This window comes from Passer montanus, unplaced genomic scaffold (assembly GCF_014805655.1).
Source record: "Passer montanus isolate IOZ18808 unplaced genomic scaffold, ASM1480565v1 scaffold9, whole genome shotgun sequence".
Lineage (NCBI taxonomy): Eukaryota > Metazoa > Chordata > Aves > Passeriformes > Passeridae > Passer > Passer montanus.
In genome coordinates this window covers 6355396-6375891 of record NW_024374367.1, presented here as the reverse complement: position 1 = coordinate 6375891, position 20496 = coordinate 6355396, and the positions used below count along the sequence as shown (strand labels likewise).

Below are 20496 nucleotides of genomic sequence, written 5' to 3'. Positions count from 1 at the left end.
GTGCCAAACAAAGCATCAATAGACTTTTGGGAAAAAAAAGGCCTTTAGAACTAAAAAAGGAAGGAGAAGGGAAAACATGCATAATACACTGATTTGAAAATCAGATATCAGAAAGCTGCATTTCACTTCCAAGCTGCACGACTACACTGGAGTTTGAACATATTGTGCAAGAGGTGGCCAAAGCCCAGAGATGACATCTAGGATGTGTAGAACACAGACAGTGTGATGTCCAAGAAGTATGAACACAGAAACAAACCAGAGACAGGGAAGAAAGGGTGTACTCAGCTATAAAACACAGGAATGCACCCAAAACTTAGAAGGGGATGTATTTCTAAAAGAACATGTATGCAACTGGCCATTGGCCTCTGTCCAAAAGCTAGGTACAAGATGTATTCAAGAAATGCTCAAGAATCCCCTGCGATGGTGTCAGAATTTACAAGGATTATATTCTTACAAAAGGACAGTAAAGGCATACTACTAACATGCTGCTACAGCTTCCATGGGCATGGATCCATGGACTGGTTGGGTGCCCTTTCAAATTTTTCCTCTGTTTTATCTTCACATTTTTTCTGCAGCCCAAGGTTTTTCAGGTTATCTCAGTGCTGCCTTGAACAGTGACAAAGAGCCAGGGCAGAGTTATGTGATTCCCTGCCTCCTTCTCTCCCTTTATCAAGTAACCCATTTAGAAACAAACAGTGCAAGCACATTTCTAAAGCTATACATTATATACTGGCTCACCTAAAGGATTCAAGCACTGGACTGCTAGCTCACAGACAGGAAAAAAGAAATATTTTACAAGTTCCTAATTGAGGTAATGAAATATTACTGGTTCATTCTCTATGAACAAAACCAGACACTCTTAGCCATGTCCTGAACTGACACCAACATGCCACACATCAAACTGTGCAACTGATCTTGAGCTGGGCTTCATTCTAGCTATAACCATTCCCAGATAGCTTTGGCTTTGTTACATCCCAAAATATTACCACATTTTTATTATTTTTAATACAGTCCCACCTCATCACCTTGTTAAACATGAAAACTAGGGCAGAAATCTGTTTGGAAAAAAAAAAAAAAGGGCTTACTGGCAGGATCAGATGATAGTAAGGAATGTGGCACCCAGGAATAAAATGCAGCATTAGCACAGCCCACAGCTGACAGCTACCACTGGGCTGTCTCTCTCCTCAATACTGTTTGGATTCTGGGATTTGGGAAGACTCTCCTGGAGGACAGAAAACCCAAAAACTCTCTCTCTGCAAAGGGCAACTCAAGCTGGAAGGAAAGGTCCAAACCTCAGCCTATGAATACTTCCTAAAAGCAAGTCACAGCACTTGGCAAGATTACTGCAAAAATATTTATCTTCTTGGCAAAGCACTTCCACCACTCACAGACAAACTAGCAAGATGATGCCTAGATAATCAGTCAGAAGCAACACAGGGAAATAAGCTACAAGGATAAAGGAAAGGATCTCAAGTCTATCAAATGCCTACTTTCTACATCATTCTGTCTTTGCTGAGAGGAGCTATCAGCTTCTCCCAAAGGTACACAGTTACATCTCTGCAGCAGCACAGCAGAGATGTTTTGGCTGGGCACCTCAGCTTGCCACACTTCACAACTGCAAATTCTAATACCTTGTGCTTTCCCAAATCTCTTCCAGTCCTGGTAGCAGTCCAGGTGGCAAGGGAGAAAAACAAACGCTATTAAGGACTCCAAGATGAGAAGAAGGAATTGACAGAAATTCACTAAAGAACAGAGCTAACTCCAAAATTAGCTAGCTGGCATGTTCCTGGCCAAGTCTAAAGGGAATGGCAGAGCTGAAAGGGCAACACAAAAATAGTAAGAGGCAATTTGTGTACTTCATGCCCAAGACTGAATAGCAAAACTTTACAGGGAGGCTTGGACCAAGCAAGTAGCCATGGGGGAGCCTTGACTCAAGCTCCACTGGCATCAGCAGAAATATCACCATTACTGTGGAGCTGTCTGCAATCACTATTCCAGACACAAGGCCTACAAAATCATTGGCTTTTTGTCCTACCTTTCATTCTATTGAAGGCAGGTGACCAGGCTCTATTTTAGAAACCAGATGCAACTCATGGCTTTAAAAAGCAATACTGGTGTAACCTTCATTTCCTCCTGTTTCTGCTACCTCTCTTAGCCAATAATACACATCACCAGATCAAGTTTGGTTTCAGCAGCTGTAAGCTACACAAAAGGAACCAGTGAAAATCTTTATGGAGGAAATAATATGCAATTTTCTAGCTGAACACCTTTTAAAATGTAATGACAGAAAATAAAATCCTGCATCTGTGCTCAGCAATAACAATCTGTACATGCACAGTAACAACATGACACTTGGAATAAGCAAGATCCAGACAAAAAAAGAGAGCTTACCCAGGCATCCAAATCCACAGGCTTGGAATAAAGACAGCACAAGATAGAAAGGAAGGGAAAGAGAAGAAAAAGAGAAATCAGTGATTTTTGGAGGCTGCCTGCTGCTGTGCAATATAGCTTTTAAGATGACAAGTTTAGAAAAGTTCCTTTAAAATGACAAGCATCTTAAGCAATGCAGTGCTGTCCCCTGTTGGGAACTGTGCTGTTAAAGCAAAACAAAAGCACATGCACCCCCTAAACCAAAACCAGAGCAAAACCCCCACAGCCTGCTGCAGAAATCCCATTTAGGGTGGGAGCCAAGCAAAGGAGGCTGGGAAACAGCCAGTGCCAGGGAGCCATGCAAGGTGCTGCACAGTGCTAGAGATGCTGATACACAACATGCTCCAGTGAATGTGCCAGTGCTGGGCAGACTCAAAAGGAGGTGGTCAACAACTGTGCTGCTTCCAATTACATGCCCAGAACAAGTAATCTTTTAAAGGGCGTTTTTGAATGCACAAGCTGACCTACGTAGCAAGTCATCTTCTGCCATGGACAATTTCAGTGATTCCTACAGAAAGCCAGTTGAATGGTCAGGTTCCCAACCAGACTCCCCATCATACACAACTGAAAACCTTGAGTGCACAGTCCAAACCTCTGTCAAAGCCAAGCTGCCTCCACCTGCTCCTTTTCTTTTGCCCACAAGCCTATTTAAGTGTGCAGACAAAACAGGCTGCAGTATTGCCTCTTCTTTACTTGTTACTACTTTTTACTTACACAGTGAGCAAGCAGCACAGCAAGTACAAGATGATAAACATTTCATGCCCATAACCACCTCCTTTTGAAGCCAAGGCATTTATGAGGCAGGCACAGCTCTCATTTGCTGTCAAGGGCTGCAAGCCTTCCCTGCCCCTGAAGGGCTACCTTCAATCAGCAGCACATTGGCTAAGCAGGAACTTCAGAATGGCTGGCCTTTTTTCATTATGATTATTTATCTGAGGGGAGTTGACAGGGCACAAGGAACTTTCCTCTTGGTCATAGTTCACTGCCAGAGGGAGCAGACGGTGGAGGGTAATGTTTTTATGGGATCTGCCATCATTTTAATGGCACACAGAGACTACTTCAAGTAACTGAGGGATGATGTGTTATCAGATATGTGTGTCATCCTTCCTCATCCTTTGCACCAGCTTAGAGGGTTGGAAATGAACATCTACATTTCAACTGAGGGAAGCCAATTCCCCCTTTCTGCAGACAGGTTTGATATAGCAGCATCAAGTCCTTGGCCAAACAAACCAATGCACAACAGGTGTTTACTGGTAATCACTGACCCATCTTGACAAAAGCCTGATTTGAATAACATTTTTCTTCCTGATGATTTTTACAGTCAGGACAGATGCGCTTAATTTTGTTTTTACATTTTAGCAATTACAGGTCTGTCCATCCTCAGCAGATGGACAGGAGGAACACAGCACTCTTCATGATGCCTGCTATTATTTCAGCAGGTAGGTCATGCACACCATTAACTCTTTATTTGATGTACATCTGTCATCCCTGGGTGCCTGAGCCATGAACTGAGACATTGCTGGTGGACAAACACTCACAGGATAAAATAAACAAAAGGTACTAACTCAGTGGCACCGGACAGGGGCTGAGAAATGAGAGCAAGGAGAAGGAACAGCCCTATCATCAACATGTGCCCCATAAGATACAATGCACAGCAGCAGAATCAGGGTTTTTGAGAATATAACACTGTTACTAATCACGGAGTATCTCTTATGCAGTACTGCCAACACTCTAATTCTGTCAGCCTTCAGGAGATGGAAAAATTATTACTCCAAGAATAGGAATAGATACACTCCACTGAATGGAAACAGGAAAATTAGAACATGTAGTAGTACATATTGATGCATATTGGAAGAAAAACCCTGACTAAATAAAATACACTAATAAAATAATATAAAAAGGAAAATTCAAGAGGGCTACTGGTTTAAGTTTTGCTAACTTCTAAGCATGTGCCAAGATGTCTTTGCAGACCTGCATTTACCAGTCTTGATAATGAGAGACACAGCCTGTCCATTAATATTTCTGAAGTTTAAGCAATCCGTTTAAGAAATGAGCAATATCTGGTTTCCTTGCTCCCTAAGTGAGTTTCACTTCCAGCTCCCAGATAGCAGCTTACAGGTTTTGTAATTCCAGCCCTGGGATACAAATCATCTTTCAACACCTTGGTCAATACTTCTGAACTCTTCTGTTAAAAAGGTTTTTTTTCTCTTTCAGGTAACCTACAGGACAGCAACCACGGGAACCACAATAAATACAGGATGTAATTGTTTGAGGTCAAAACCCAGTCAAGACATTCCTCTCAACTGTATCAGAAACAAAAGGTTACTGAAACAGAATCTCAGGCTAAACCAGCAGCCTCTGTCCTAGGGATTCATACAGAAGACTCTGGCTGGATATGGAAACTATACGAGTTATACATCTGTGCTTCTGCAAATTCCACATTTGAGCATTGATTATTCAGGCAGGGGATGCCTTCCCACATACATATTAACAGTTCAACTTGCAATGGCATCAAGAAAACAGCGCCAAAATTGTATTTCACTCACAAGGGCAATTCCCAGCAATTTTTCCCAGACTCACTGCACTACATCACCCTTACACATCATGCACACCACTCAAGTCTGTCACACTCTAGGGAAATGTAAAAATGGCAGTGAGCAATCAAAACACAGCTCTGTGACTGGCAGGGAGGGAGGAAGGATCAGCACAGGGCAGCACCCTTTGGAAGGACAATGCCTTTGTTACCTGACTGGAATCAGCTTCCCCTGAAGTCCATTTCCTTGCCATAGTCAAGAAATCTGTCACAGAACAGATTGCACTGCAGTGTGACCAATGACTCAGGAATCCAGACTACCAGCTTGGTAGAGATCTCCTGCTTAAGAACTCAACAGAAAGTATTTTTAGGGGCACTGCCAGCTTCGGGAGCGGAAGATAGAGTGGGAGATGCGAGAAATGAGAGGCAGCAGGTGCCCAAAACCCAAGGCAGCTGTTGGCAACAACTTTTACATTCATGTCAGTATCTGAAGAACTCTGCAGCACATATTCCAACATCTTGATGACCAGACTTCATCACTGAATGAGCAAACAGTCACTTCTTCTTAAAGCAATAATCCAGCTCTAAATTTATCATGGTCCAGAATAATAGGAATTCAAGTATTTAAAGAATATATCTAGACATTCAGTATCCACTCCAGACTCTTCAACTCTTCCAGTTTAGTGAAAAATTGAAGCAGTATCAATATTAAATGTAATGAGAGTCTGAGATGTAACCAACTGACAATGGAGAGGGAGAAGGAAGAGTCACTGAACAGCAATAAATTTTGAGGGAAGGCTGGGATGAAATTGCTTAACTCTAATGCATACAGACCATACACAATTCTATAAACATGAAGATGGGAAGCAGCCAAAAAAACCCTGGCCCTTTTATGATTCAGGGACAACTGCATCCTAATACTTATGGCACAGCTACAAATAGGTTTGCAATGGTGACGGTTCATGGTTTTCATTTAAAACAAAATTAAGAGAAACCTATTTTATAAAATCCAAAGTAAACCATCTGCTTTCATTGCTTGCTTTAATACTCCAGCCCATTTCCACATTCTCCTTTTCCCACCATCACTTCTATATATGCATACATACAGTTTTCATTTTGCAGGCTGCCAACAGACAAGGCTTTCAATGGTTTTAGAAATCTTGCAGAGCATAGGTTCTCAAGAGAGGTAGGCTCAAGATGCTTATTTCTGATAGTAGATGAGTCAACAACTTGCTCTAAATTTTTACTTCTCACTTAAATTCCTACTTTGCCTATTAGACTTGAGAACCTTGAAGTTCCTGACCAATTTAGGACAAGAAAAACAAAACAACAACCAAAACTTCAAGAAAGGGCATCATGAAATTTTGTATTAATTATGACTTTTGATCCCAGAATATATTTCAGACTGAGTCAATGAGGTATTTCTCGTAAAGCTAGAAACGAAGGCCACTCAACTCTTCTGGGATTATTTCTAGCTCATAATCATTAATGCAGACTCCCATTACATTAGCCTAAGGGTGGCATATGGCTTTCTAGGGATAGGACAGACGGGGGAAAATAACAGTTATGCATGCCTACATCCCAATCGCATTGCTGTGCCTGCACAGGGGGACAGAGCTCTCTCCTGCCAGATTCCTAAATACCAAATATATTAGCATTTGAGTCAAACATAGTACCTCACACACCACCACTGTTTTGAAAAAAATCAAGATGGCATTCATAACCCACCCATGTGCCTCCAAGCAGTAAAATTTATGAACCCTGTGTGCTCAGATGGAATTCCCTTACCACATTTGCTCTCAGACACTACACACAACTTTCACCTGCCCCTGAACAAAATAGATATTTGTAGGCACAGCCAACAGATATAGGGCAGCATAGTAAAATGAATACAAATTTCCTGCCACCAGATTAGAAACTATTTTTTTTTTAATTTAAAAGTTCTTATTGCAAATAATATACAGTTTAAAAGAAATGCAGTTCACTTTGGGGCTACTTCTTAACACAGAGAGACTTGTTGTAATTACATACTTGGGTAAGAAAATTCTTGAAAGCCTTCAGTCATGGCCATGCATCCTCTGTCTTTCTATGAATTCTTCAGCAGGTGGAGAATCAGGTGCACTTTCAAACAACACAGCTTGTTTTTGCCCCTCTGACAGCCTTGTAATTTTCCTCTTTTCCCTGTGCCTTCATCCCAGACATACACAAAGCACACTTTACACAGCCTTACAAGGTCAGTATCATTCTGGGGGCATGCACTTGTCAAGGTGCATGTGGGAAAGACATGCAGTAATTAACATTTAGTATAAATCATGTGGATTCCAAAGCCTTGCTGGAAAGACTACATAAAGCATAGGGGACTCAAAATAAAGTCTGGGGTAGTCCACATATATCCAGCACGCTTGCAGTAAGGTGTTACCTATGAAGTAAAACCACGTGGAAAGAATAAACAGAGACTACCCAAGAAATTAAAAGCACAGAAGTGAGGAACCAGATCTCAATCTCCCTTATTTCTCCAACCACTTAAGACATACAGGCAGTCAGCACTAAATTTCCTTACAACCAATTCTGAAAAGGTACCTCCATCTTCACCTGCAGCATTCCCCTACATCCTAAGCCACAGTCAGAGTTATGAAAAGGCTGCCAATTAAGTTGTGGTTTTGAGCTACAGACAAAATGTCCACTAGAGACTCTGATCCTTGCTTCCAAAGCACTTGCAACCCACTGTGTGTTTTAGGAAGAGAATATACTGGCTCTCAAATACACACACACTGGCTCCTCTCAAGGCTGTGATAAGAGAAAATGCTGCAAGGTTGCATCTTTTAACAAGGTCCAAGTATATCATAATGAAATCATCTGCAAAAAGAAGAGTGTAGATTCAGCAACAAGGATTTCAGGCTATTGTGAAACTGCATTCTTTATTTTTACATTGCAATCTCCAAGGCATGACTGTATCAAGAGCAACACACAAATCTATGTCACTGCCAGCAAAATTTTGATTTCCATTTGATAAGATAATTTGCAAAGAGCAGTTTTCCCAGTGTGTAAGTGCTTAATGTTTTTAAAACCTACAAGAATTCAAAGCTGATTCAATGACCATTTACTGGGCAATGAACACATTCTTGCTTAAGGCAGATGGCTTGGAATATTCAGGAGGAGAGCATTTTCTCTTTCTTTGAAGAAGCAGTACCTGGAAGTCTGTCAACAAGGACCATGAACCAGGTGTTGCTATTGTCAAGAAGAAGGTGGCATAGACCAGATGCAGCAGGAAGAGTTAAGCAGCCTGAGAAATTATCCTTAGGAAAACATTTTGCTGTCAATGAAGTTTCTAAAGCTCAAAAATTATGTCACATGCTAAGGAACTGGCAAAGTATTTATTTCTGGACCTTTTAATCAAAAGCAAGAAGCTTGAAATTTAGCTTTAAAATAGGGTATGCTCTAAATATAGCAGTCAGAAGACCTGAGAGAGCCAAGATTCATGCTCTATGAGTTTGCAAATTTGAAGAGTCAATACAACATAGTATCACAGAACCCTAAAGACAGATTGCTATATTTATCATAGTACATACTAGTTACAAACATATCTCCACTCTGTTTGCTCTGTAATTATAGTTGGGACACATACAATCATTTATTTTCTGTAGACTCCTTTTGTATGTTACACCTCCAAAGTCAATGAAAGTAATTTTAAGAACCTGTTGATTGATTGATTTATTGATCAAATAAGTTGGCCAGTGCAATAGACTGGAAATAACCAGACAGGCAAGTGATCTGATAAATATTCCTGGAGACTAGTCACTATAGGCACTGAAAGTCAGCAGAAAAGAAACCCTTGAAGGCTGGTTCAGGCTTCTTTTAGAATCTATATTAACTGTTGGGCCTAAAGCTTTATTCCTGATGCAGACCTGCTTGGTCAAGTGCACTCCCCAGCCAAATGTTTGAGATAACTCTGCAGAATCCAGTGTTAGCTACCAAATTCAGCAGAAGCAATTGGTAACAGCAGGTCCTGTTACCAGAAACAATGTGAGAAGAAAGGGAGTGGGGGTCTTATATACAGTTTTAATCAGTAAACAGATACTTCTCTCTGTCCAGAGGCATGACAGAAGCCCAGGCAGAGAATCACCTCTCAGTGTCCAGCGCTGGCAGCTGTTTTTTGGTGATTCTGTGGTCAGACTTCACCAAAGCTTTCACTGAGCTCCAACTGCAAAAAGCAGCTCATGCCCCTGGCCAGTGCTGAAAACCACAAACTCATCTATCAAGTACTGACTGAGATGGCCTATTTTTTTTCCTTTAAAAATTTTAATTGCGATTTAATGAGGTTTTCAAAGAAGCATGTTGGCAGCTTATCATAAAACTAAGCTGAACACATCTTGTACTCCTTTTACACCGTCCACTCAGTTGTGTGAAGAACTGTCATCCAACTCAAGCAAGGGGCAAATTAGGCTTTAGCTCCATTGCATAGGAGTGGTTTCTTATGAGGAAGAGGAAAGGAACACTAACAAAGCAGGAGGCAAAGAAAAAGCTTTCACTACCACTATTATTTGTACAATATTTTAGATAATCTTCTGGCACTGTGGTTTTGGGGAGTTTACATTTATTCCCAGGACAAAGAAATTAAATGTCCATGTCAGCAGCTTCTTCCACAAGCATAAAATTCTAGCAGGAAAACACATATTCAACTTCAGCCAAAATAAATTAGCCAGATCAAATTCACAATCTCTCATAACCTCTCAACATTTCTGAAAATAAATGCCACTCTTAACAAAACAACCTTTAAAATAAAAACCTTAAAATGTCTATTTATCTCAGAATATTATCCTTCCTGCCTGTCATATATTATATATTACATACATATAAAATCAAAAGAAAAATCCACTCAAAGAAACCAACACTCTAATGCTCCCTTTTCCATTTAATGTTTGTTATACACCCACAGAGATCTTAAAACATTTTAAAGGATCAAGCTCTTCTTCTCATTAGTACCACCATCACGTTGCTCTGAACTGTGGACATATAACCTTTTGCACCTTTTCACTCTATTGAATCAATCTCCCCTGGCAACTTCTGGTGTGGCACTCTGCTCCTCCTGCCTCCGGCTCCTCTTCCCTCACTAATTCTGTGTTCAGAACTGTGAAGCACAAAATTAGACGTTTCAAATTAAGCAAGGAGAGAGAACGAAGAACCTTATTAAATCAACATTAGCATCAGAGTGTCTTTAAAAGAGAAACTCAATTGCAAAATATTACTTGTCTCTGTAAAGCTCTTTACATTGACAGAAATGAGACAGGCAGCAGATGAAGTGACCTTCCTCCATCCCCACCTTCCTCCTCACACTGGTCACAGAGCTCACGCTGTAAATGCAGGATCCTTTTCAGACCACAGCCCCCAAGGAAGAAAAGTCCAACTTGAACTCACAAGCACTGGAATTGCCAAGTAAAAAGGACAAGGACTACTAACATGGTGTTGGGGAAGAAACATGTACATACCAAACAGGGTGCCAACACACAAAGGCAGACTGCCTTCTCCTCCTATAGGGTACCAACACACAAAGGTAAACACCCTTAGCTTTCCACAACACTGGCTGTTTCTCAAGTCACATTACGAGTTACAGCCAAATCTTCCTTTCTTACAACAGGACAAAGAGCCTTTGCAGGTTTTAGTTCCCATTCTCAGTCCCCAAAAAGCAAAACTACTGACATGACGGTGATGATCAGCATATTCTGTTCCAAAACACCTCAGCTTTCTGAATACAAACCTCTAGCTGCTGACCCGATACCCTTAAACTCTTTTTCAGATAAATCACTGGAGTATCATACCATTCCACTGTGAGGGATAATTAGACATGTTGTTAAAGACAGAAATCACCTCTAATACTGCACAGTCTTTAAACATGACTTTTCCTTGGCATTTCTTGATGAAGAGTTGATATTTGCACCTTGTGTCAACAGAAGAAGTGTACACACCTCACAGCACAGAGCAGCAGGCTATGGACTTGTCTGGCGGGAGCCACCTAAAACAGGGAATGTCTTGGCAGTGTCTGGTAGGGAGGGTTTGCAATGTGTGCTGCTACAGTCCTACTGAAACAATTTAAGAACAAAAACCACATATTTCAAAAGGCCTTCAATTAATCAATGTTCTGAGTTCCCATTTAGCTAGGGAATATTATCCTAAGGACAAGCAACATAAAAGTACTGCTCAGTTTCTGATAACAAAACAAAGCTTTCAAAGCATTTTTGGGGAAAACAGACACTCCCCAAACAGAAATGGAGGCAGAAGCTTTTGATTTCTCTAGTCCTACAATGCAATGGAAACTTCTGCATCAGCCAGACATTACTGAAAACTCCACATTTTGCCAACAGGTTTCTAAGTGCAGACTCTGTACCAATAAATGGCAGTTTGGGAAGCCAGAGGTGCTGGCAATTCTGATACCTCTTCAGAGCAGTCGTGAAAATGACTTCTTCATGTGACAACCACGCTCACATGCCATCAACCAAGCACTGGGCAAAGCAGCTACTGCACCAGGGTAAAGACAAAGTGCACCAGGGAAGCAGCAAGGAGAAGGAGGATAAAAAAGCACCCACAAGAACTAGTGACAAAAAGCTAACTTGGTTGTTAAAGTGCTATTAGACATCCTTGTTTCATAAAACAAAATGTTTTATTTTCATCTCAAAGGGCAACACTAGCCATACAGGATCACTTGGAGCCTTCCAAAATAAAAGGGTCAGAGGAAAACAAGTGATTTACCATTCAATTATAAAAGCTGAAAAATGGGGAAAACAGAAAAGCCTGCTGTCCTAGACCAGCTCTTGATGCTGACCCAGGCTGGTAAAAAAGTCTTTACCAAAATATACTGAACTGACTGCTAGAGGCCTTCCAGGAAAGGACCACAGCAAGCAAAAATTGGAAATATTTTTTTTCTGTTCTCTGCTGCACCTAATTCTCCTCTAGCCTTTCACTGGCAGCCTGACACAACTACAAGAACCTTCCTGCTGCCTACATCCCTTGCATTTGAAGGGTTATCACATAGTGCCTTCAATTCAGCAGGACAGTAACTACAGCCATCAACTGGAGTAATTAGTTGACATCCATACGCCCAACACTTTCAGATCCTTAATACTTCCCTTCTGAAAAACTTTTCAGGAAACAATCAACTTACAAAAACCACACAAAATGTAGAACTAAAAGTACAAACAGGGGAGATAACCTGTGGAACTTCCACCATCTAATTCTGTTTCTTATAAATTGTTTGTCATTTTGATAACTCAGCATATACCAGCCCCACAAGCAAACACTGAGATAACTAGGTATTTGAAGTCACTAATAACTGAAAGCTTGGAAGAGCTTTAAATGGAATCTTTAAAAAACAAAAAGCATAAGAAACAACCAGAGGGTTCTGAGGGGTTTTATTTTTATTTACTAAAGACATACCATGCTATTCACCTTCAAAGATCTCAGTGAAAATCAACACATGACAAGATTTTTTGAGATAACTACTATTCCAAGAAAACTAAAGCACAAGCAAGATGCAACAATTTGTCCTGATTCATGCAGAAAATACTAGACAGGATCAGGACTGATAAGAGAGACCCAAACCACAGAAGAAACCAAGATTTTCATCATCCATGTATTCAAGCAGATTACCAAAAGGAAAACAGTCATGGTGTACTGATGCTTGCCTGTTAATATCCTTCCAACAGGGCACAATCAGAAAATTATCTCAGAAGATCCAAGTATAATGGAATGAATGGTTACACTCATTTGAGATGAACCGAAAGAGCTGGAGCAGCAAAAAAGCAACCCCTATTTCATTCTGAAGCCTCTAAGGAATTCAGGAAGCAGCAGGAATGGTGGAAATCCATCCACCAAACCCAGGTAACTCATATTGCTTGCAGTGATTAACTCACTCTGGGTGTCAGCCTGTCACCTTCTACTGTCAGTGTGGAAAATCCAGTGTAAGCACTGAGAGGATTCTGAAGAAAGGGAACAGAAACACTGGAAAAGATGCAAGATGGACACAAAGCAAAGCTAAGAGACACAGCATCCTTTCTTTTCAGTAATAACCAGTGGCTGCAGCACTTATCCCTCTTTTGAGACATCAGTAAAATGGACCCATCTCATCAGCGCTCACTTTTTCAAGCAGCAAATCCAGAATTAATATTCACGGGTTCTGTGACTGACATAATTGCAATTTAAAAAGGGCAATTAATCATCAGCCACACTGGTGGCTGACTTGCCAGGCTGGGATCTTTTCTCTCCACACCTGCCAACAACCTCACAGGAGGCAAAAGCATCACATGTGCACAAAGCCAGGAAATGCCATTCCCCCTCTTACCCCAGCCCTGGGCTTATGGGGTTTGTTACTATTTTTTTCTCCCATGCCTGCCCCATTGGGATAAGTCTCCCACCCTTTTCTGCAGCAGTCCCCTTACAATGACCAGCCAATCTCCCTTTCCATGTGGATGAGGAAAGCTTTTCCACATTGCATCTCACTTATGTCAGCCAAGAGTGAGGCTGTGAAGAGTGGAGTGTGTTGAAGTGAGGAACTCCAACACCTACATCATCAAGTTCTCCTCATCTCCTTGCTTTCCTCTGTATTTTTGCATAAACTATTTTTTTAAAGAGTGACATCTCAATCCCAGTCCTACTTGGAAAGTGAATTACAAATGTGAGAGCACAACTCCAGAGTATCAGATAACATAGGCAGATGATGGAAACATCAAACCTGGCAAGTGGATTTTATTAGGGGAGTCAGAAAAGCCACTGAGTCAGTGTTTACTTCTGTGCTCCTGTGGGAAAGTTTTCAGGCAAGTTGTACACAAAACCAAAAACCTAACAACTGTTCTGGGTATCAGTGTTGCCACTTTAAACTCTTTCTATGCAAGCACCCATTGACTGATATGAAAGGTATTTCAACCAACAGCATTTAGAGAAGAGACATTTGGGAGTGCCAATCGTGTTCAAGTTCCCAGAAATAAAGGTCCAAGACTAAATTAATGTAGAGTGAGTATATAACCTCTTTAGGAAGTACAGGTCTTCCTGAGAGGAAGAAAGCCAAACTGACCATCATATTATGCCAGTCTTCTTATCTGGGAAGTACATAAACCACTATAGCTGTAAGTACCACAGAAAACAAGTATGAGATTGATGGTAAGATTTAGAGCTTAGCAAGCTGCAAGGTCTTCAAGTGACATACTTAACACTATGTCCTTGGGCCAAAGAAAATACATGGCATACTTCTAGGCCAAAGGAATCTTGCTGAAACAGGTGCCACTGCTGCCAGTCAGGTGCAGCAGAGACTGAGAATGCATGTTGTAACACAAGCCCTATAGTCCTCCCTTCCTCATTCCTGACAGGCAGCAACCAAAAATTGCCTTCATCGTAACAATACAAAGGGGAAAAAAATTCAGTGCTTTTGTATGTGAAAAAATGTAATTTCAATCCTAAGAATTCAGTCAGGGTAGAAGCTGGAGCACAATTACATACTGCACGTCTTGGCCAGAGTTCCAAACAAAGGCAGTTGGCAGAACATCTCTGCCAGCAGATAACACCAACAAATGGCCTCATTTCCATCTATTATAAGATAACACACAGGTTATGCTTCCTCATACCATCCTCGTTTCTATCAGGTCTCTCTCAAGATTCACTCTCTTTTTGACACAGGCTCCAGGTGTTCTTCATCCACAAACCTCAGCGCATCATTGCAAGTTAAATGAGGTGTCTCCAACCCAGTCCTCTCAGCTTTGTGAAACTAGAGAAGTACAATTATGAGCCCCCTCTGGCTTTTTCTGCCTTCATTCTGCAAGGGTTTAGAAATTTTTCATACATCACTTTATTCCCAAACAGACCTTTACCTTTCAATGACACAAATATCATAGTGCCCACATAACCTCTACTCAGATCAGGCTGACCTTGTCCTCTCCTTTAACAAAATCACTCCTCAACAAACACGTGTGTGGTGTTAAGAAACAGCAGGTATTTCATTCAAGCATGCATCATCTCCCAGTTACGGAGTAAATACCCTGAATCTGTTTCCTCACAATGACTGGCTGAATCAATAATTTTTACTGGGCTCTTCTGCACTCTGAGAGGGTGTTTACCAAAAAGGATCAGTAACAAAGCAGGGAGGGGGAGAAAAAAAAAGATAAATACAAACAATCTTCCTTAAACACAAACAGAGTTTGTGGGCTGCTGCCCAGGATCACTTATGCTTCATTTCTTGCACATCTTCAAAAGAAAAACAAATACTTATGCTTCCAAATTTTCCCAACTCCTATAAACTTAATGTCTCCAATCAGCACTTGCTCACATCTTTATCTTCAAGCCAGTATTATGAAGTTTTGATAAGCTTTTTCCTTCCCAACATCTCTCACTCCACACAGATAAAAACCACTAATAGAAGACTGAGACCAAAATCCTTGCCTCTTCTGTTGCCTGCATTTAGCAATCAGCAACTGTCTGAGTATTGTGAGAGCCAAAGCACTGCCATGTATTACACACTTATCTCTGCAAAACCACCCTGCACAAGTGACAACTTCCAGGCAGGGGGGAGGGGGAGTTGTGCAGCTTTGTGATAATTAAAGCATAGACGAGTGTCACTGCTGTAGATAATTATGCATTAGCAGTGAAATTACTTAATGGAATTAAATAAACTAAGCCAAATGCTTTGTTTTAAAGTGAATTTAGGGTCTGCAAAAGGTGTCCAACTGACAGCCCAGGAGAGCAAGAACGACAATCTTCCATGATTCATAGAAACCACAGAACCCCAGCACAGCCTGGCAGGCTTCCACCTCCACCCAGGTAAAAGGACAGCAGAGGAGAAGCCAAGGAAAATTTCAACCTTCTCAGTCAGGCTCTGATCTATCTGATGAGCACCCACACAGGGACCAGGCAGTCACTAAGCAGAGAGGAACAACTGACTGGGGTAATTTCCTAAAAAAATAACCCAGCTCTGACAAAATGGGTTAGTTCAAACCACAGCCCAACCCCACAAGCACCCATGAGGAAAAGAAAAATTAATCAGTGTCAATACAGACAAGACTCCAACCAACAACAGAAAAAGTAGGTACATGGCCCAAGCAATGAAACCACCTCCTCCCACCAAACCCATGAGGCCTTTCCTCATCCTCTGCTCTTGCCTCACCACTTGCACACCTACACACAGCTCCCATCACTGGTCTCATCCGGATGGCTTCAACAGCATCCCCCTGCTTGTTAGAACAAGGACTCTCAAGGTCAGTCAGAATTTATAAGGCAGCCATTTCATCTTTTGTGCTTCTCTGGCTACATTCCTTCCTAAAAGATGCTGAACAGTGGAGATTCTGCTGGGTCTGAAAGCCCTGCCAACACCAGGGCCAATTAGGAGTTTCAGGATGATGCATATTAAAGTTATTATGGGAGGCAGTTATGCAGGCAGAATAAATCTTAACTGAACCTTTAAGTGGTTTTTATAACTTGTTTCTCCTTCTTGAAAACAGATGAAAAGATACAAATCTCCTGCCTAAGAATCTGCAGGAATTCCAGTCAACCACCAGCTTCTCTCTCAAAAGAAGACTCTGTGCTAAAAGCAATAATTCATTTCAGCCAAGGCCAGCTAGATCATCTTTATGTTTTTAAGTTCCATATTATTCAAATCAGTCAGAAACTTACCATATCAGTGAAGACTGACCTGAAATACTACCTTTACAAAAGCACTGCAGATAATTTCAAACTTCTGCTCAGAGAAACTCCATTTTTCTTCACTATTGGCCTTCTCAGTCTACACAGTCTAATTGCAGATAGTCAGAGCCAAAGAGACACAGATGTAACAGGAAATTTTTACAGAGCAGGCTTTGGAGAGTATCTCATTAGAAGGCCAGGGTGTAGGTCAAATCAGGGAATCCTAAAGAGGATCTGAGGAATGGAGAAAGCAATCTCTGTTTTGATAGCAAACATGGGATGTCATTAGGACAGCATCTGCCACTTTCTTCCGCCACTTCCAAAACCAGACTCACTCTCAACAGCTGTTATCTGCCCCTCCAAAAAACACTACTAGAAACCAACTGGAGAGCTGAAGAACAAAGAGCAATCAGAGGTGGCTGAGAACATACCACACCATTTGTGTGAAAACCTGCTCTGTCCTCACAACAGCCTCGTCCTCCCCTCTGCAGCCTGAGCAGGCAGCAATGGCACAAGTTCTAGATCTGTACATTAAGCAGGAAAGAACCCCAGGCAGCATGGTCAGGAAATAAAAGACAGAAGCTGTGAATTATTTCAGTACACAGTGGCCTCACAACTCCAAATGATGACAGACAAGGGGCAATGTTTTTAAATTGAAAGAGGGCAGGTTTAAAGTAGATGTTAGGGAGAAATTCATTACTCAAAGGGTGACGATGCACTGCAATAGGTTGTGCCAGAGAAGCTGTGGATGCCTCATCCTCAGTAACTTTCAAGGTTGGATGGGGCCCCAAGCAACATGATCTAGAGAATTAAATCCCTGTCCATGGCAGGACAGCTGGAATTAGATAATCCTTAGGGTTCCTTCCACTCCAAACCATTTCGTGATTCTGCAGTTTCTGTAGGAAGCAATGAACTCCAAAAACTCAGTGTAAACTCATCCAGAAAAATATTATGGTAACTCCTGGAGAACCTAGAGTCAGAAGGAAAACAAACAAGCAAAAACTTTGAGACAGTTCATTGGTATGCAAGCAATTTGAGGGCTCAGCAGTTCCTGCTCCACCCCTGGAAAGGAGACTTCATGGGTGTCCCTTCAGTGCCACCTTCAGGAAATACTCACTGCTGCTTTCCAAATGCTCTCGACACTGCTGGGAAATTGTATGAACTCAGCAAAGGCATCATCGCTGGCAGGCAACTGAGGTGCACATTAAACACATTCTAGTTCCAAAATAAGGGTATTACAACGAGAATCACACCCCAAAGAACTGCAAAGCAGAGCACAGATGTGCTTGTTGCTGCAAGATCAATACACAGAGCAGCTGCAGGACTGAGCAGTGGGTTTGACCCCAAATAAGAAATGTAATTCATCTCCCAGATTCTGCATGAGGCAGGTGATAGATTTTCCCAAATCCTACATTCAAAGGGATATTGATGAGGATATGCTGTTTGTGGATTGTTTATCAGACTCCCTTTGCACCACCACATCCTAAAGGCTCACTTGAAAAGCCAAAAAAAAAACTCTCCCTCAAAAATAATTATAAAAAAACCAAGCTATCAAGACTGCTTTGGTAATGAAAGCAGAAAGTTTGACAATAATTCAGTCAGTAATGAAGTGAAAAACATAATGCATGGGTCAAAAAAGACATTCTAATATCATTTATTTATTTACACACACGCCTGCACAAGATGTACCTTAAGCTTCTGGACAGTGTATTGACTTAGCAGTAGATGACATGAATTTTCAAGGAGGAAACTTAGCTCCCGATCACTGCATCACAGCTCTTAAAATAGGCAGATGAGTGGATGACTTGCACAGTGGGGCCTAACCAAGCTCAACAGCAACATCTGCTGGGCAACAAGCAACTAGAGGAAATTAGTCTGATTACATGAAAGTTTGTTACTCCGTCTTATAAACATGTGAACTTTTGCTACAGTTTTAGAATCCCCAGTAAGATACATTTCTTGTACAAGAAGAAGATGTAACTTTTAAACAGGTAAAAGGTAAAATTTTTCCTAAGCTTGCATGTGCAGGTGCTCAGAAAAGCCTATCATCTACCATTACCTGCTCACCAAGATACCTCACAGTAGAACAAGAGGGACTAAAATTCCTCTATGCTGCAGAAAATCTTCTCTGTCTAGCTGGTTCCATCTCACCTGAAAACACCCATGTAGCCTTGAGCTACTTTCTTTCCTAAGGGAACAGCCTGCACTTGCAAGGCCTGAGGCAGGGAAGTATTTATCAACCACATTAGTCCCATCCGCACAGAGGAGAATGGCAGCTAAGACCATTAGTGCTTCTCTCCCTGCAGGTACCTTACCATACCCCTTATTAACTCAGAAAAAAAGCCTGCTATGGCAGGATGACATTGGAGCATAAGTACAGGTAATGGTCCCCACTTAATCTGGACACAAACTGACACTCCACCCAGATTAATTACAATGAAAACTCTTATTTTTACACCAGATGCATGAAATTTGATGGACTACTTCTAAACCAGTCTGAAAAAAAGAAAATTCAAGTGGTTGGCAACAGCTTAGACGTTGCATTTAGACATTCAGCACAGTTTGGAACAAGGGCAGTGACCCAAGAGGTGGCTTCTGAACAGTCATCAGATGGGAAAGGGTGTTGATGCATCCCACTTCTTCTTCCAGGAAAGGAGCAGTATCAAAATCTTACTTGACCATGGAAACACCTCTTTTTGCAGATCACTGTTTAACAGGAAATCACAGGCAAGCAGCTTTTTAACAGAACTCTATGATAACCTTCAGTAACACAAAGCTTTGAAAAATTACGCTGCAAAATGCTGAGTCTTGAACAGGAAACAGCACAGCAGCTGGGGAGACAACTTTTTAAATGATAGAAAACTATAGGCTGGACTGATGTTCATTATCTTTAAAATTGTAGCTGGCTTTGCAGTTTAAAGCTCTCATGCTTTTTCAAGTTTTGTACTTGAAATTCTTTTATGCTGAAAAATTAGGAAAAAGGGTTTAAGAAACATGCAAGCTTATTTTCAGTTGATATAGTGATTGTTGTTATTGTTGCTCTGGGAGGAGCTTTTCTGATTTGGGTTTTTTTTTCAGGGCACTGCTTTGTGTGGTTTGTTGTTTTTGAGGGTTTGGTTCTTTTGGTTCGGCATTTTTTAACATATCTTTATTTCCAATGCCCCTTTTTCCACATTTAGCTGTTAAACTAGGAGAGAATATCATATGAAAATACAAAAATGAGTGATTACTCAAGTCTTCAGCTGGCAAGGGAGCAGCTTTTGTAAGGAACCTTTTGTGCATTGGAAGTTCGGAAGCTGGGGGTGGGGGGCAGCCAGAGTCTCAGCTTGACAGTGCCAATTACAGCCACAGCAAGATGAACCAAGGAACAAATCCATTCTGCTCAGAGGATGGAGAGAAAAGAAGAGACATGAACCTGTATCTTTGAAAAAATAAAGGGGCTTGAAATCATCTACCAGTCAGTGAACCGCTTTTTCCACAGCAAAAGCATTAGGCTGAAGATGCAGTGAATGTAAATGGCAAGCTCTCAGTCCTAATTGGAAGAGCACTGGTTATTTAACAAATGTATCCTTAGTTTAATGTTCTATTCAAGTAAATATTAAACTTTTTTTAAGCTTTTTTTTTTTATTTTAGACAGTAATTATACATAGCCCTGCTCAGTCTGTTTGATCAATTTTTACTCGATTCCTACTGTATCATCCTTCAAGTTTGCCTATTATCACAAAGTCTTGAAGGCTAAAAGGCTCTAAACCCCCTATGTAATGCAGAGGCAGGAAAAAGAAATACAGCTAACTCTAATTCCTTCCCTTCCTCACAAGCTTGCAGGTGTTCTATTTTCATTGTCTAAAAATCAAAGTCATCAGCTCATTTCCTTTCCC

The 20496-nt window shown here is 41.1% G+C and overlaps 1 protein-coding gene across 2 annotated transcripts in view; it reads right to left on the bottom strand.

Annotated features, from left to right (window-relative positions):
* Positions 1 to 20496, bottom strand: part of CHCHD6 (coiled-coil-helix-coiled-coil-helix domain containing 6) — a 108151-nt gene that overhangs the window by 75046 nt on the left and 12609 nt on the right. The window contains exon 5 of one of the 2 annotated variants that reach the window (XM_039695554.1): positions 2392 to 2412. The exons of the other annotated variant lie outside the window; for it this stretch is intronic. Within the exon in view, the coding sequence (XP_039551488.1) occupies positions 2392 to 2412 (21 nt within the window). The remainder of the gene's footprint in view (positions 1 to 2391; positions 2413 to 20496) is intronic. 2 annotated transcript variants of the gene reach the window in all.